Below are 17764 nucleotides of genomic sequence, written 5' to 3' on the forward strand. Positions count from 1 at the left end.
AGCCACTGTGCTGAGCCTGAGACAGAAGAATCTCTTGAGCCCAGGAGCCAGAGGTTGCAGTGAGCCGAGATCAGGCACTCCAATCTAGGCGACAGACCAAGACTATGCCTCAAAAAAAAGAAAAAAAAAAAGCTGAATTTGTCACTTGATGCTCTGCTGTCTGATTTGTTTGACCCTGCATCATACTTTTATGATTAATTGCAGTTACCAGGCACCAGGGTTAGGAAATGAAACATTGTTCTTATTAATAGCCACAAGTGCATCTACATCACTGACTTTTTTTTTTTTTTTTTTGGAGACAGAGTCCCAGAGTCTTGCTCTGCCACCCAGGCTGGAGTGCAGTGGCGTGATCTTGGTTCACTGCAACCTCCACCTCCTGGGTTCAAGCAATTCTCCTGCCTCAGCCTCCCGAGTAGCCGGGACTACAGGTGCGTGCCACCACGTCCAGCTAATTTTTTGTATTTTAGTAGAGATGGGGTTTCATCGTGTTGCCCCAGCTGGTCTCAAACTCCTCAACTGAGGCAATCCACCCGCCTTGGCCTCCCAAAGTGTTAGGATTACAGGCGTGAGCCACCACACCTGGCCTGACCTCTTGAATGCATTGTTTTCTGTTTCTGAGATGGACTGTGAGCACCCCTGGCATCTCAGAGCTTCCTAACTCTGTTTTCCTGGATCACAACTGGAAACTTTTTAAGACCTTTACCTAACAGTTTATTAATATAATCATTCTGTTTCCTTCCCTACCCAGACCTTCTCCGAACTGGCTGAGTCTTTTGACACCTGGCTTGTTCTCTTGCTAGTAAATTGAAAACCTTTGGCATATGCTTAAGTTCAATTTGTCTGATATATTTTGTTTTATAGTAAAGGCGTGGGGCCTCCTCTGACCAGTCTGAGAGGAGCAACTTGTAGTGGTAGAAGGACTATAACTATTCAACCATATCTTTGTTAGCCTGGAGAGCTAACAAAAAACAAAAATACCTGATGAGTAAAATATTGATGTTCCACATTTGTATAAGATATTCTTTGAAATGGGAAAATCCCGAATATCAACTATGTGGGCACCAAAGCCATGCATTATCAAGATGGTTTTTAAACTTTTTTTTTTTTTTTTTTGAGATGGAGTCTCTCTCTGCCGCCCAGGCTGGAGTGCAATGGCGCGATCTCGGCTCACTGCAAGCTCCGCCTCCCGAGTTCATGCCATTCTCCTGCCTCAGCCTCCCGAGTAGCTGGGACTACAGGTGCCCGCCACCACGCCCGGCTAATTTTTTGTATTTTTAGTAGAGACGGGGTTTCACCGTGTTAGCCAGGATGGTCTCGATCTCCTGACCTTATGATCCGCCTGCCTTGGCCTCCCAAAGTGCTGGGATCACAGGCGTGAGCCACCATGCAATAGGCCTTTAAAGATATAAAATCCATTGTCTATCAGAGGAGAAACTTTTCCAGGAAACTGACTCTTGTACATACTTACTTCATTTTGCAGCAATTTCAGATTTACTATTCATAGCCCCAGCTCTTGAGGTAAATATCCCTGGATTAGCCACATGGGTTGTGTCATACACTACCTAGCTGCCTGCATGGCAGCAGGCTTCTGAATACTAGAACCCTTCAACTCAAAGTGTCCTCTGTAATATTTTAACCCTTTTCTTCTATTCATTCATTTGTTGTCATTCATTCTGGAAATAATTCCGTGTCTACTAGTTGACAGGTACGGGATACTGCAGTGAATCCAGCTGATGTAGTCAGCCCTCATGGCACTTCCAGTCTAGTGGACACTTCAACTGCCCTTTCTCATGTCACCTGCTTGTCCTGCGTGAAACCCACGCGCAGCTTCCCAGACCCCTTTTGACATGTCAGTGCCGAGTTCCTGGTTCATCCCCCATCATTTTCCTCTCCCCCAGCCACCAGAGCCTCCCCTCACATACCCTTTTTTTTTCTAAAGAAGGAGAAGCAGACGAGTTGAAGAGAACTCCATTTTATTATGGAAAGTTAAAAAACAAACAAAACAAAACAGGCAATTGATAAAGGCGGCACAATAGGGGAGGAGAGGTGAGGTGTCTCCTTAGCCACCCGACACCATCTCAATTCAGTTCAATTGTGAACCACTACGAGAAACAGAATTAAATAACTATCAAGGGGTACAGAGTTAAGATTTCCAGCCTTCCCTCTTGGGGAAAACTAAGGCAAAGTAATACTGAGAAAAAGTGGAGGAAGCCACACCTTCAGGTCACTCCAATGAGGAAACTGGAGGGGACAGAGGAGAGAATTCCACGCAGACACCGTAAGTAAGCGTGGCTTGTAAACCTGGGACTTTGGCAGGTGGGGCCGGGAGCTGGTGGAATTTGTAAACCAGGCTGTGGTCAAGGGAGAAGGCAGGAGCTGTAAACAAAGGGGCAGTGACCTAGGAAATGAAGGAGAAGTGCCTATAAATGGAGTGTGGTCTGGGCCTCCCAGAGAGACAAGTGCTTAAATCCCGAGAGTCCCCACGGGATGGTGGGGAAGAAGGCTGTGGGGAGAGTGTACCCTGCCACGGGGGGCAGGTGCTCCATCTCCACCCTCCAGGGAGTTCTGTGCCCCTTCTCAGGACTTGGCGCTCACTCTTGGATCACCTAGGATGCACCAGCACGTTTAACCCCACCCACACCAGAGACTTTGGATTAGGGTAGAAATTGGGCAATTGGCTCTGCCCCCAGAAACAGGGTGGGGAAAGCAAGTTACAAGATGTTGGTTGCCCTTCCCTGCCAGGCTCATTATCAGGGTCCATCTGCCCTGAATCTTCCGGGCTCCAGGATCTTCAGTTATAAGAAGGAGGGAGGTATATGCCTAAGTTGGAAGATGGTCACCGCCGGCAGGACTCATCTGTGGGAGAGGGGCCAATAATGATAGAGAATGAGTGAGAGCCTCTGCCTTCTGCCCTCCCTTCCCCCACACACAAATTGAAGGGCAGTTGGCATGCAGGAAGTCCTATAATATCTTCCATATCTAAAGCACGTTACCACCAATAACCACATCCATCACTCATTTAACTCGGACTCTGTGCCAGGCATCCTTATAACTGTTTAATCTCACCATAACTCCAGCAGAGATTAAGTAATTTGATATCCAGCTGTGGCTCTTGGTGCTTCACAAAAATTACTTAATCTTGGCCTGGAGCATCTGTAATCCGAGCAATTTGGGAGGCTGAGGCGGGAGGATCACTTGAGGTCCAGAGTTCAAGACCAGCCTGACCAACATAGGGAAACCCTGTCTCTACTAAAAATATAAAAACTCGCCAGTTGTGATGGTACACATCTGTAATCCCAGTTACTCAAGAGGCTGAGGCACAAGAATCGCTTGAACTTGGGAGGCAGAGGTTGCAGTGAGCCAAGGTTGTGCCACTGTACTCTAGTCTGGGCGACAGAGGGAGACGCTGTCTCAAAATAAATAAATAAATAAAATAAATTACTTAATCTTTTCTACAACTCTAGGAGGCAGTTTTTGGTTTCTGTTTTTTTGAGACAGAATTTCACTCTGTCGCCCAGGCTAGAGAGTGTGGCAGCATCATCTCGGCTCACTGCAACCTCTGCTTCCCGGGTTCAAGTGATTCTCCTGCCTCAGACTCCCGAGTAGCAGGGATTACAGGTGTCCACCTCCATGCCTAACTAATTTTTGTATTTTTAGTAGAGATGGGTTTTCACTATGTTGGCCAGGCTACTCTTGAACTTCTGACCTTGAGTGATCCACCTGCCTTGGCCTCCCAAAGTGCTGGGATTACAGGCGTGAGCCACCGTGCCTGGCCTGTTTGTTTTTTTTGAGACAGGGTCTTCCTCTGTTGCCCAGGCTGGAGTGCAGTGGGTGGTGCAATATCGGCTCACTGCAGCCTCTAACTCCTGAGGTCAAACGATCCTCCCACCTCAGCCTCCAAAGTACCTGGAACCACAGCTGCGCACTGCCACACCTGGCTAATTTTTTTTTTTTTTTTTTTTTTGAGACGGAGTCTCGCTCTGTTGCCCAGGCTGAAGTGCAGTGGCGCGATCTCGGCTCACTGCAAGCTCCGCCTCCCGGGTTCACGCCATTCTCCTGCCTCAGCCTCCCAAGTAGCTGGGACTATAGGCGCCTGCCACCACGCCCGGCTAATTTTTTTTGTATTTTTAGTAAAGATGGGGTTTCACCATGTTAGCCAGGATGGTCTTGATCTCCTGACTTCGTGATCCGCCCGCCTCAGCCTCCCAAAGTGCTGGTATTACAGGCATGAGCCACCGTGCCCGGCCCACACCTGGATAATTTTTGTATTTTTTTGTAGAGACAGGATTTTGCCATGTTGCCCAGGGTGGTCTTGAACTCCTGGGCTCAAGCGATCCACCCGTCTTGGCTTCCCAAAGTGCTGGGATTACAGGCATGAGCCACAGGAGGTAGTTATTATTAACTTCATTTCATAAATAGTAAACTAAAGCCAGAGATCAGATGGTTTCCCTGAGATCACACAATTAAGAGACAAGCTGGAATTCCAACTCAGGCCTGTCGACCCACCCTGTGGTTTTGACCAGATTACCAGCACTCAGGAAGAGTTCTCGTTTTGAAACCTGAAGACTCAATGTGTACTTCACTGCCCGGGACGTCAGTTTGCCCATCTGTTAAAGGAGCAGGTTGGACCAGAGGACCCGCCAAGCCCCTTCCAAGCGCCTACATGCGATCCTCCCTCCTCTTCTCTCCTGGACCACAGCTCCCGCTCTGACAGCAGGGGGCGCCCTCGGGCCGGCGAAGCCTCCGCTTACCCACAATCAGGGCCTTGGTGCGCAGCCCGCCCTGGAGCTCTGGCTGCAGCAACAGCAGCTCTTCCTCATCCTCTTCGTCGTCGGGTTGGGCTGCTGGGGGGTTGGGGGCACTGGGGACCTCAGGCTCCGGGCCAAGCTCCTCCAGTACCGAACTCTCGGAAGGGTATTGGTACGTGGTCTCCAGGGCTGTCTCGCTGAAGGAGATCTTAAGCTGAAGGAGGGAGAAAAAGGGGGCAGGAGGCAAGGTCAGCAGGGGAGAAGCCCGCGGGGGTTGAGGGGGAGAAAGCGGGGGCGGGGGAAGGCGGAGTCTGCAAGGGAGCAGGTGGGACTAGCGGAACGTGGGCGTGGGGGCTGGACTTAGGTGCCGCACTCACTCTCCCCGTCCACTCTGGGATCCAGTTTTCCTTTCCATACTGGCTCTCCAATCCTAGGGTTTCCCTATTCGATCATATCATTTCTTTTTTTTTTTTTTTTTTTTTTTTTTTTTTTGACGGAGTTTCGCTCTGTAGCCCAGGCTGGAGTGCAGTGGCGCGATCTCGGCTCACTGCAAGCTCCGCCTCCTGGGTTCCCGCCATTCTCCTGCCTCAGCCTCCCGAGTAGCTGGGACTACAGGCGCCCGCCACCAAGCCCGGCTAACTTTTTGTATTTTTAGTAGAGACAGGGTTTCACCGTGGTCTCGATCTCCTGACCTCGTGATCCGCCCGCCTCGGCCTCCCAAAGTGCTGGGATTACAGGCGTGAGCCACCGCGCCCAGCCTCGATCATATCATTTCAAAACATCAGACTTTGCCCTGTACGTTGGCAGGGGCTTGGGAGGCAGAAGTGAATAACATAAGACCAAGGTCCCTGCTCTTTCGAGTGTGGGAGGCAGAGGGGTAAAAAGAAATTAAAATACATGGCGATAAGTCTTGTGAACCGAGTCTTTGGGCACCTTGGGGGCAATCGAGTAAACTTCCCAGAGGAGCCCAGCAGACTGGCCAGTGGGGAAAGAACTGGCTGGGGAGTGAGTCTCAGACAAAAGCAAGATTTTCATACCCACAGCTCCTTGCTGTCCTATGCGAAACCCAGGACCCTGGGCACCTGTTCCCTCCTACTCTCCTCATTCCTCTTCTATCCATAGCAAAGGGGGTCTAGGGCCTGGGAAGAGATGGGAGATGAACAGAAAGGCCGAGAGGAACCAAGAGACTCCAGCAACACACAGGGGAAAGACGAGCCGCTGATACCCTGAAAGGCTGGGGGAGATGACAAGGGCAGAAAGTCCACACAAACCTGGGGTGGGGGTCCACAGTGTGCCCAAAGGGACAGGCACAGAGACAAAATACCAGACAGGGCCCAGAAAACCCTTGGTAATCACACTGTCCCAAGAGCAGGCGAGTCCCAGCTGTTCTCACTGCCTTTCTACCCTTCCCCTTTGCCCTATTAAGAAGCTCAGGGGGAAGGGGCAGGGTGGGATTAAGTCTAGGAGCCAAAGGGATTAGGGAGACAGCAGGAGGATTCCATGTGAACTACTTGGAAAGGTCCAAACGATCTACTCAGGCCTTCCCTGGCATCTGTTTGGGAAGACTTGGGGTCAGCCATACATCTCTGAGTCCCCTAATGGACTGAGGTATGAAAAGAGAGAAGCCAGAGGGTAGCTGGGCAGGTGGTTGCTAAGAGCTGCATCAATATGACACCAGTCAGGCATGGTGGCTCACACCTGTAATCCCAGCACTTTGGGAGGTTGAGGCGGCAGGATTTCTTGAGCCCAGGAGTTCAAGACCAGCCTGGGCAATAGAGTGACACTGTCTCTAAAAAAGAAAAAAAAATCAGATATGACACCTGGGTCCCCATGGGAAGGTGGAACTCAGGAACTGTATATGTTACTCCTTGTTGGCTCCGAACCCTGCAGTGTCTCCCCATCTCACTTGGAGCAAAAAGTCTACTCGAGGCTAGGCACGGTGGTTCATGCCTATAATCCCAGCACTTTGGGAGGCTGAGACGGGCGGATCACAAGGTCAAGAGATTGAGACCATCCTGGCCAACATGGTGAAACCCGTCTCTACTAAAAATACAAAAAAAATTAGCTGGGCATGGTGGCATGCGCCTGTAGTCCCAGCTACTCGAGAGGACGAGGCAGGAGAATCGCTTGAACCCGGGAGATGGAGGTTGCAGTGAGCCGAGGCCGTGCCACTGCTCTACAGCTTGGGCAACAGAGCGAGACTCCGTCTCAAAAAAAAAAAAAGTCTACTCGATTGCCCCCAAGGTGCCCAGAGCCTGACCAAAACCTACAGAGTGCTCCCAGTATGCCACCCTCCCCTTGCCTCTCTGGCCTCTTCCTCCACTCCAGCCACACTGGCCTTGGTTCCCTCCACGCACTCCCACCTCAGGACTAGAACAGTACTAGCTATTCCTTCTGCCTGGAACACTCCCCCGAAATATCCCCATGGCTCTGACCCTCCTGATCACCCTATTTTGAAGTCTCCATATTCACTCCCCCTACCTTCTGGCCCTCTAAGTTCCACTGTTCTATTTTTTTTCATAATCACTTACCATCTTCTAACTTACTAGATAATTTACTAATATATTACACTCATGTCTGCTGTTGAAAGGAGCTTGGGGCCAGGTAAGGTGGCTCACTCCTATAATCCCAGCACTTTGGGAGGCCAAGACAGGTGGATCACTTGAGGTCAGGAGTTCAAGACCAGCCTGGCCAACATGGTGAAACCCCGTCTCTACTAAAAATACTAAAATTAGGGCGGGCGCGGTGGCTCACGCTTGTAATCCCAGCACTTTGGGAGGCCGAGGCGGGCTGATCACGAGGTCAGGAGATCGAGACCACAGTGAAACCCCGTCTCTACTAAAAAAAAATACAAAAAAATTACCCGGGCGTGGTGGCGGGCGCCTGTAGTCCCAGCTACTCAGAGAGGCTGAGGCAGGAGAATGGCGGGAACCCGGGAGGCGGAGCTTGCAGTGAGCCGAGATTGCGCCACTGCACTCCAGCCTGGGCGACAGAGCGAGACTCTGTCTCAAAAAAAAAAAAATACTAAAATTAGCCGGGCATGGTGGCATGCACCTGTAATTCTAGCTACGCAGGAGGCTGAAGCTGGAGAATCACTTGAACCCGGGAGGTGGAGGTTTCAGTGAGCCGAAATCTCACCATTGAACTCCAGGCTGGGAGACAGCGAGGCTGTCTCAGAAAAGAAAAAAAAGAAAAGAAAAAAGAAAGGAGCTTGGAAGTTGCTACAGTGCAAGAGGTTAGGGTTTGTTCAGACCTCAGATGAGGTGCCATCAGAGGACCAATGCTGGGGAAACGATCTGCGGGTGGTCCAGCCTGTACACATTTGACCCCCAGTTCATGTCTGTGGAACTGCTGGTAGAATCTAGTGACAGCAGCCAGACTGCTTATATCCCAGGTTCTCAGAAGGGACCACTTAGGTTTCTGTAACTGACAGATTTACCCACATTTCTGGGAACCCATTTTTGTTTTCTTCTCATATCCTCTTTTGGAATAATAACCTCTGTATTTTATTTTCTACTCTGAAAAAGGACTTATTTTATTTGCTTTCGGTCTATGTTTATATCTCCCCCCTACCCTGCCTCTCTCCTCACCCCCCACCAACTTCTGACTGGGCTTCTCAGGAATGCACAGCCTGCATGGAAGTGGGGGGTAGAGAGGGGGTGACTCACTCGCTCCTCTCCCATCAGCTATATAAGGTCACAATGGGGCCGGTCTCTCAGCCCAACCAAGAGGCTTCTGGGTAGGGCACCAGCCACAGCCATCCCCTGGGCTCCAGTGGCAGGGCTGGGATTTCTCTCCTGATGGCAGGGATAAGTTTGATGGAATTAGCCTGCAAACAAGTTATTTAGGGAAGGTGAAGCGGGGGTTGGTGACAGGGTCCTCCTATCTCCTATTTCTGAGCCAGTGTGTTGCAGCAGAGCTGGGACAAGGCACCCAGTCCCTGAAGAACAGGGTGCTGAGAGGGAGTAGAGGGTGGAGGGTGAGGCGTCTGGGTCAGAGGAACTCTGTGCTGCCTCTTCCCCACCCCCACCCAAGCAGCGGCTGCTTCCTTATTCTCTCACCACATCCTGAGCACAGATCTGGCAGGCCCAGCGCCCAGGGTTCCCCACTCAGCCCCACCAGCCTTCCGGCCCCCACCCCAGGCTTCCTGTTTGGGCGATCTGCTTCCGGCTCCCCTGCCCTCTGGCCTAGGTATGGTCACCAGCACAGGTCCTGCCCTGCACTTGCTTCCTGGCTCCCCTGGGATGCTCCCTGGGCTTTGGGCCCCAAAGCTTCATGCTTCCCCTGCTCATTCTTCCTCAGAGGCACAAGCCTCTCTCAGTAGGAAGTGACTTTTCTGAACACCTCACCCGGGTAGCATTTCCGGACTTCTGTTTTTTTCATCTGCCCAGCCCTGAGGGGAACTGACTGGTAGCAGTCAGAGGGCTGAGGGTAGGTTCCCAAGCACCATGGCTTAGGGGTGGGAGCTTACGCTTCATGTGAAGATGAATTGGGGGATCAAATGAACCCCCCTCCATCCCAGGCTTAACCCGTATCTTTAGTCCCTGTGGTTCCCCACTGACACTGAGGACACAAAAAAATCAAATCTGAGGATGTGAACACATGGGATGAGAATGAAACGGCTTCCCAGGCTCTGGGGAGATGTGTGTGACTGGAGGGACTTCCTAAGTCTGAGATGTCTGAGTGTGGGACCTCTCTCTCCCTAGACATTTTCAAGCTGGAAACAGATGGGTGTGCACAGGGAAGAAGTGAGGCCAGGGCCAGGGGGAGTCATCCTGGCTGCCCCCACTTTCCTGCAGGTCTTTGTTGCAAGTCTAACTTCTGACCCTCTACTGGCCTCAGCCCCGACCCCTGTCCAGAACTCCCACTGTGCTCCCTGGCCAGTGCCTGTTCTCAAAACTGTCTCCAAACTCACTTCTCTCTTTTGCTACCCTAAGGGGAGGGAAAGTCCAGGATGGCAGGAAGAGAGGGGAAAACCGATCCCTGAGCCAGTTCTTGGGAGGGAGGGGAAACCCAGGGAGAAAGGACGGGGGAGTGAGGGGCGGGGGTATTTCGGAAGAGGAGAAGGCTTTTCTTGTCCCAAGAGAGAAGGGAGCACTGTCTGAAGCAGTGGCCCAGCTGGGGGTGTGCAACCCCGAGGTCACCCACTTCAAATGGCCTCTCTGTGTCTCTCCCATGGGGCAGACTCAGGGTTCAAAAGCCTTCTCTCTGCTCTTTGGCCGGCCGGGTTCCATCTCCCCTCTCCCCTCCATCCTAGGATGTCCCTATTCAGCTCTGCCCTCCTTCCCAGGGGGCAGTTGGACCTTTCTCCATTCACTTCTCCCTGCAGTTTCTCCCTAGAATACAAACCTACCCCCTCCACCACCCCAGGCTCCCTATCCCTTCTCCCCAGAAAAACTGCAAATGCTTTCACCCTGGTGACCCTGTCCTCACTGATTCAAGCTCGCCACTTTCGGCTCTCCCACTGGATGGGCTGGGGCGGGTCACACTCAGGAAACGAAGGAAAGAAAAGAGGGTTGGAAACTCAGAGCCCAAGGGAAGGGAGAATGAGCAGCCCGGCACACCCTGAAAGAGACACACCCGGAGACGGCCTTTGCTGGGGCAGGATCTTTTGGGCTCAAAATGGAAAAGGAGGGCTCTGAGAAGGAAGGGTGTATGTGCAGAGCGAGGAAGGATGGTGGCAGGAATTAACAAGAAAGAATAGAGGAAGACAAGAAAACAGGGGTGTAAAAAAGAAAGAAAGACTGGAGTCCAGAGAAAATTGACAAGTGGACTTCTGAGAAGTCTGGCTTGGCTGCTTCCCTACCTGTTTGTGGTGTCTTTCGGGGGACCCCTTGGCAAGGCAGCTGCGGCTGAGACGGAGGTAGCCCCCCAGAACCAAGATCTCCTCAGCAGTTGGGTACCGCTTCTTCCCAGCCCCTGGGACTGCAACATCAGCTGTGGCTGGAGAGGTTGGGGTGGCTGGGGTCGCAGGGGGCACAGACCGCCGGGGGTTGACGGTGAAGGTGTGTCCACTGCGGCGGGGGGCCCCCACCCCTGGCCCTGCCTTCACCCCATAGAACAGGCGGCTCATGAGGGGATCCCCAGGAGGTTGGGGGGCAGTTGGGGCTGGGGGTGGGGGAGACAGAGGGGCTGGTGGTGGGGGCTGGAGTTCCACTGCTTCCTCTTCCTGCTGTCTCAGGCCTCCAGTCCCAGCGTCCTCTGGTGGGAGGGGGGAGGGCACAGAGCAGCAGTTCTGCAGGGCTCTCAGAGGCCTGCCCTGAGCCCCTGCCTCCTCCTTCTCAGCCTCCCCTTCACCAGCCTCCACACCGGGAGATTCCAGACGCGTCTCTGCTGACTCTGGAGGTTCTGATTTCTGAGTTTGAGCCTCTGTGTCCCTGGGTGTCCATTCTCGAGCCTTCCCAGAGTTCAGGGTCCATTTCCACCCTTCTGTTGGCTTCATGCCCCTCTCACCATCTTCCACAGGCCTCTGCTCTGCTGCCTCCACTCCTGTGGAATTGTTGCCTTGGGCCTCCCTTGTCAGGGTCTCGGACAGCTCTGCAGTCTCTTTTGGAGTCACCCCTGGAACTGGCCACTCTTCTTTTCTCCCACATTCTTCCGAGTAGCCTTGTCTTTCTTCTCCTGACCTTAGCCTCCACTCTGTTGCCTCCAGTTGTACCAAACTCTGTTCCTGAGACTCTCTGGAGTCAGGTCTCCATTTATGGGCCTCTGTCAGGCCCAATTTCTGGTAGGCAGATTCCCCTGGGCTCAGTCTACTTTCCACCTCTTTTCTCCCGGGGCTTTGCTCTGGAGACTCTGCTAGTCTCAGACTCCGCTCTGGAGTTTCTCCAGGACTCAGCCTCCATTTCCATGCCTCTGACAGTCGGGAGCTCCTGTCTCCCATCTCTCCTGGGCTTTGCCTCCAGTCCCGAGCCTCCAGAGGCCTCAGGCTCGACTCTTGGGCTCCCCCTATCCCCAGCCTCCTCTCTCTGGTCTCCCTCGGACTTAGTCTCTCTTCTCTTGACTCTCTTCCCTTGGGGCTCTGATCCCGCATCTCCCCAGGGCTGGGTCTCCGCTCCCGGGCCTCCAGAGGCCCAGGCTTTCTCTCTGCTAGCAGCTCTTCACTCCGTTGTTGTTGCTGCTGCTGCTGCTGCCGCTCCTGCCGGATGAATCGGTTCTGGTGCACTGGCCCGATGGCCTCCAGAAGGACCGCAGACTCATCTGGGTCTGGAGGTCCCGCCTCTGCAGTCCCTGGCACAGGGCTAGGCTCCCCAGGGGACAGCCCAAGCTTGGCCCGGCGGCGCTCCAGGAGCCCTCGCTTCCAGGCTGGCATCTGGGACAGGCGCTCCCGTTCTGCTTTCTCCCGGCCTCGAACGGACGCCTCCTCCTGCCGGCGCCGGGCTAGCAGCTGTAGCTTCCAGTCAGGGATGGTGGCCATGGTCGCCTTGAGGTGAGGGTAGGGAGCACTGGGGACAGAGAACAGGAAGGAGAGGCTCCAGAGAGTGAGACAGCCCAGGGGGTGAGACTGAGGGTGGGAGGAGAGGAAGTGGAGGGGGAGAGGTGGGACACAAACCAGGGCAGAGGATGAGGACAGAGGGAAAGACGGAAGGCAGAGAACTGGGGAAATGGAAAAAGTGAAGAGAAGTTGTGAGCCCAAGTTGGGGGTGGTGGGGGTGATATGAGAGGAAGAGTCCCGATTGGAGGCAATGAGGGCAGGAGCCAGATGTGGCAGTACAGGGTTAATGCGTATTAAAGACAGTCTCTAGGATGTGAGAAAGAGAGAGAAGGGCGAAAAGGAAAGTTGGCGTGAGGGAGAAGAGAGAAATGTGGCTGGGGTGAGGGGAACCTGGGTGCAGGCCAGGCTGCCTCAGCGATACCCCAGGAAGGCTAGTATGGGAAGGAAGGACCAGGAATCTGAAAGGACCAGGAGGCAACGGGACCTGTGGGAGTGTTGGGGAGGCAAGGAGGGTCGGAGAGCGAACAGGTCTAGAGGAGAAGGGAAACCAGGGAAGAGGGGAAAGGAGCGCGGCGGCAGCAGCCCGGCGCCTTTCAGCGCGGGCCCCAAAGGTCCCGGCTCCGCTTCCAGCACCGCTCGGGCCACGCCTCTCCCCAGCCCCCACCCCTCTGCCCCGCACTCCGCCCCCGAGGCGGGTCGGGGGAAATACCCACCCCCGGGACTTTCGGAACCAGGGCGTCAGGGCTGCCAGCGCGTTCCCAGAACCCTGGCGTCCACCCCCACCCTGTCCTGTCACCACCGCCTCCCTCCCCCACCGACTGCGCCACGCGACCCCAGAGTGCCAAGGGACGGCCCCATGTCTCTTCTCCCCGGCGCCTGCAAGTCCTGCGCCAGGTCCCCGCTCTCATGAAGCCGTGACAGAGCCGGCCGTCTCCGCCCCGCTCTGGCCGCACAGACTGACAATCTCGGCACAAAGAGGAGACAGCCAAGGTCCGGGCCAGGGACGGGAGCAAGGACAGGGGCGAGGAGACACCCACTCCCCAAGTCTGAGCCCCTCAGTCAACTCACACGCCGCGGGACCCCCGGGGGAAGGGGTGCGGAGGAGCCGGGCGTCCGGAGAGAGGAAGAGGAGGAGAGAGGGACCGAGGGAGATCCGGAGACTGGAGGGAGGGGAGGAGGGAGAGAGAGGAGGAGGGAAAGAGGCAGCAAAGGAGGAGGGACGGAGACAGAGACCAGGGGGCCGGGCGGGGGCGGCGACCGCTTTGTCTAAGGACAATGAGGAGAGGGAAGGGGGCGCAGGGCGGAGCCGAGGAGAGGGCGGGGCCTAGCTCCCTCCCACCCCGCGTGGGACTCGCTCCGGGACTGCCCTCTTCTCGCCCCAACCACTGGTCCTCCGCTCTGTCCCCAGGGGCCCTCACCAGCTTCCCGCCCGGACACCCCAGGTGTCCAGATCCCTTCCCCCAGTTCGCCGACCCAGGGCGGTGGCCCGTGACTCAGGCCCCTCGTGGGACTTTGGGAGGAAGCGGCAGCTGCTCGGAGCCGGGCCCGCCCTTCCCATCTCCTGCCGCTCCTCCCTACGCTTTTGCCTTCTCATCTGGGTCTGGAGGTCCAGCCTCTGAAGTCCTTTGTTTTGCCGGGTCGAGGGCAGCCGCCAGGCTGTGGGGAGCCTTGTGGATGGGCGGCAGGAGAGGCGCTCAGAAGCCAGAGGTTTTGGAAGCTCCCTCCCCTACCAGAGCTGTTGCCCTGACTCTTTCTAGCTTCAATCTGTCTCCCTTGGGTCTCCAGGTCGGCTGCCGGGAAAAAGAGGATTTGAAGGAATGGGAATGGGGACCCGGCCGCTCTGGCAAAGTGGGGGCGGGTCTGCGGGGGTGGCCGAACCCCAGCGGTTGCCGGAGGGCGTGGTGGCTGCCCAGACTCCAGTTCGGTGCTCCCAGGCTCCCTTTGGCTTTCTTTCCCAAACTCAGCCCTGCAGCTTGGGAGACACTGACAGACTGCATGCCATATGTAGAAAAAGGCTGACTTTTATTTTCCTGCAGAGCATCTTCCTCGGGAGAGCAGGGAGCCCCAAGTCATCGAGTTAAGAGCAGGAGAATCCCCTTGACTAGGTTGGGGTCTGAGCCCAGAGGCAGGGCCTAAGGAGGTGCAGAGACTAGGGCCGGGAGTGGTGAGGCAAGGTGTGGGGCCTGGAGGGACAGCTATGACCGTTGAACTTGCAGACCCTGGTCCAGCTTCTTGGAGTAGAAGCCAGCGGTGGAGAAGGGGACCCCTGAGGCGCAGAGGCAAGTAACAGTGCCAGGGGAGTGGTCAGGGCAGATCCTTTCCTTCTCAGGAGGCTGTTGAGGGGGAGAGTGTCATGCCCTAAACAGTGAGGGGACAGATGACTTCCATACCCCGCTCTTCCTTGCTGGTGAGAAGTGGACCTTGGAGTTCAGTGGCTGAAACTCAGAATTTAGGGTATGGAGCTGGACCCAGAGAATAAAGTCTCAAGTAGTAGAAGGGGCAGCTCCTTCAGTCCATGGATTTGGGCCTCTGGCATGAAGCAGCCAGGGCCTGGATGTTAAGGATTTAGAATCCAGGGAGAGAGGAAGAACAGGGCTTGTAACCAGAGTGAGCTCCTCACTCTGCCTCCCCATCCTGGGGCCGAGAGAGCAGGTGGAGTTTTCTTTGTAGCTGGGCCCGGAGGTAGTGGAGGTCTTGCTGATCAAGCCCATGAGCCAGGCCCAGGTAGAGGGTAAGGAGGAGAGCAAGGAGGAGACGGTCCGTGCCCAGGGTAGGCACCACCCACAGCACTGTCAACAGCTCCACACACACTGGGTGGCGCAGGTGGGAGAAGAGTCTGAGAGCCCGGGGAGACTTCAGGGCCAGAGGCTCGCCCAGCCCCAGCACATGGTAGTATACCTAAGAGAGGGAGAAGAGCATAGAAATGGAGTCAAGCCCTTTTCTCAGTTCGGGCACTTCTTTCCTCCTCTTCCAGGCACCACCCTTCTAGAACTCAGGCCCAGGAACCTCCCTTCTAGAACTCAGGCCCAGGAACCCCCCTTCTGAGACTTGGACACCTGATCCTGACTTCTGATCCATGTACCTTCCCCAGGCCCAGGAGGCCCATGCTTGCTGCCCTTCTCAGGGCAAGTCAAAGGAACGGGCCATGAGGGAGAAGCAAGGAGACAGTAGAAGAGCATGGGAGGAGGGAAACCCTTGAAAGGGAACGAGGAGTTCTAAAACGGGTCAGAGGTCGTAGGTAGGGATCTCGGAGCCTCACCTGTTTGAGGCCCATGAGCTCGGCATAGTCAAAGACGAGAAGGATGCTAAAGATGAGGAGCCAGGAGATGACATGGAGCACAAAGCAGAGGAGGGGCACCCAGGTGGCCCATGGCTCAGCCCGAGCCTCCCACAACACAGGGCCTCTGGGTATGGGCTCCCAGTACCGCATCACCAGCTGTGGAAGGATAAGGGGCTGGGTATCCCAGTGGCCTACTCTGCCCGACCTTGGGAGACCCAGACCCAGATCTGCCCCCACCACAGGCTAGCCTGCAACTCTCCCCCACCTCCCTCCTAAGCATCACCACCAAATATTCACCATGTGGAGGGTGCATGCTGGGTGAGGTCCCAAAGATGTAAGGATGGCCTGTCTCTACCCTGAGAACTTATAGAACAGATGGGGTGACCTGATAGCTACACAAAGTAGTAGCCTGTGCCAACCACCCAATGAAAAGACAGACAAGGCCTTCTCTTCAGACCTAGGGAAGTGGTTTTGAAGAAAGGGTAGGACTGAAGAGAAGGAAGGGATCTCAAGCAGGACATAAACAAAGTTGCAGAGGTGAGAATGCACATCTTGTGCTCGGGGAAGGACAAGTACACCCTTCTTGATAAAAAGTAGGATATGTGCTGTGGAGGAATGGAAGCTGAGATTAGTTCCTCAGTTCTCCTGAACCCATATTTTGCCCCTCCAATCCAGGGCACCCCTCCCACACTTGGTCTCCCTTGGGGACTCAACTGCCAGGATTTCATACCTGCAAGGCCAGGGCCTCATACCTGCAAGGCCAGGGCAGTGCAGGCCACATACAGTGACCTCTGAAGGACCCCAAAGTACCGGGAAGTCCATGCCTTCACTCTTTCAGCTGCCATGAGGCTGTGCTGCCCAACAAATAGAAGCAGGAGCCCCAGATCCCATGCCAGGGGGGCAAGGATGCTGCGGTCCTGCAGGGCAGCCAGCCATCCCTGGCGGGCATCTACAGGAAGTTGAGAGAAAAAGAGACAAAAGATCGAAACAGTGGCAGAATGTTTCCCCCACCCTCATCTCCTCTTGGAGCCCCAGGCCATGTCCCTTACTGCTTTCAAGAGCCTTAATGCTTCCTCTCTAGGCTGTGCCCATCTCACTTTTCCATTCCTAGTTTTTGCCCTCTTCCCTAGGCCTCCTGCAAACCTGGGGAAGAGGATTTATAGAACAACGCATGTTAGGCAGTTGCAAAAAGCATGGCTGGAGAGGCCACCGCTGGATTGCCCCTCTTCGGTTCTCCAAATGCTCCTTCTTTTTAACACTCTCCTCTCAACAGTCCTCTCTACAAAACACTTTACTTAGAATACTCCGGTTACCGCCCTTTTCGACTCCCTCAGTCCTCACTCTCCCGCCTCTCCAAAACTCTAATCCTTGAGTTCCTAATTTAGAACTCAGGTCTCCCTCCCCTGTAGCTTCTCGGCCGCTTTCAAGGTTCGAGTTCCCTCTCTTGGACTTCCCCGGTCATTTGCTTCCAAGCCCCGCCCTCGGTCCCTCTCCTACGGCTCCACCTTCCTACTCCCAGTTCATCCTCGATCCCTCCCGCTCACCCGGACCACCAGACTCCGGGATCCCTCCAAGAAGTGGCCGAAGGGAGGTAAAGCGCACGAATTCCACTCCGGTGCCAAAGGCCAGGATGAAAGAGGCGAGGGCAGCAGGGACCAGGAGCATTGCAGGGGCCATGGCGAGAAATGGAGGGGCGGGGAAAGGGGCGGGGTCGGGATTCCCGCTGCCACAGACCCCGCCCGCGGCCCCGCCCCCGGCCGAAATCCAGCCCAGGAGGGCGGGGCTCTTGCATGCCACCGCCCGGCTTCCGGCCCTCCGGGCGCAGCCCTCCCCATCCAGCTGTGGATCCGTCCCGGGATGCGTGTCCCAGCCTGCGGTCTCTCCGTCACAGAAGGGAATGTTAGAATCCCGAGAGAGAGCTGTTAAGGGTAGCGGCTCTGCAGCCGCTCACGTGGGTTGAATCTCAGCTAGTCTAGTTTTCCCATCTAAAATGAAAAGTTACTATTTTACCACAAAATAAATTAATGTATGGAATACATTGTACAGAATACAATGTACAGAACAAATTTTGTAACTTACTATAAAGTTGAGTTGTTGACTGGTCAGTTGCTAAGAAGGGCAAATAACTTCTCTGTAAATACTGAAAGGTTTGTTGTAATAGTGCCAGAGATTGTTGATTAGTAACCATGAGAGTAAAAATGTTAAAATATTTGTGATAGTAACCTTTGTCAGAATTAAAGATCATGCAGCTAAGGACCTTGTCACAGTAGACGTGCACATAGTAGGGACCTTAGGTATCAT

At 54.6% G+C, this 17764-nt stretch overlaps 2 protein-coding genes across 4 annotated transcripts; both read right to left on the reverse strand.

The window, feature by feature from the left end:
- Positions 1–1956: 1956 nt before the first annotated feature.
- PPP1R18 (protein phosphatase 1 regulatory subunit 18) lies at positions 1957–13348 on the reverse strand. Its single transcript, XM_003272044.4, has 4 exons — positions 13252–13348; positions 10555–12193; positions 4752–4962; positions 1957–2856 (listed from the first exon to the last, which is right to left on the reverse strand). The coding sequence occupies exons 2-4, from the start codon at positions 12163–12165 to the stop codon at positions 2837–2839; spliced, it is 1842 nt and encodes a 613-aa protein (XP_003272092.1). The 5' UTR covers positions 12166–12193; positions 13252–13348; the 3' UTR covers positions 1957–2836.
- Positions 13349–14184: 836 nt separating this feature from the next.
- NRM (nurim) lies at positions 14185–17448 on the reverse strand. Of its 3 annotated transcripts, none has more exons than XR_004027894.1 (4): positions 17008–17162; positions 16194–16412; positions 15443–15619; positions 14185–15081 (listed from the first exon to the last, which is right to left on the reverse strand). XR_004027894.1 is itself a non-coding variant. In XM_030803273.1 (4 exons), the coding sequence occupies exons 1-4, from the start codon at positions 17138–17140 to the stop codon at positions 14800–14802; spliced, it is 789 nt and encodes a 262-aa protein (XP_030659133.1). In that variant the 5' UTR covers positions 17141–17448; the 3' UTR covers positions 14185–14799. The 3 variants fall into 3 exon arrangements, 2 of the variants coding, with proteins under 2 accessions (XP_030659133.1, XP_030659134.1); XM_030803273.1 differs by having other exon boundaries at positions 16216–16412; positions 17008–17448; XM_030803274.1 differs by lacking the exon at positions 15443–15619 and having other exon boundaries at positions 16216–16412; positions 17008–17151.
- Positions 17449–17764: the final 316 nt, after the last annotated feature.

The sequence above is a fragment of the Nomascus leucogenys genome, chromosome 22a (assembly GCF_006542625.1).
Source record: "Nomascus leucogenys isolate Asia chromosome 22a, Asia_NLE_v1, whole genome shotgun sequence".
NCBI classification, from domain to species: domain Eukaryota; kingdom Metazoa; phylum Chordata; class Mammalia; order Primates; family Hylobatidae; genus Nomascus; species Nomascus leucogenys.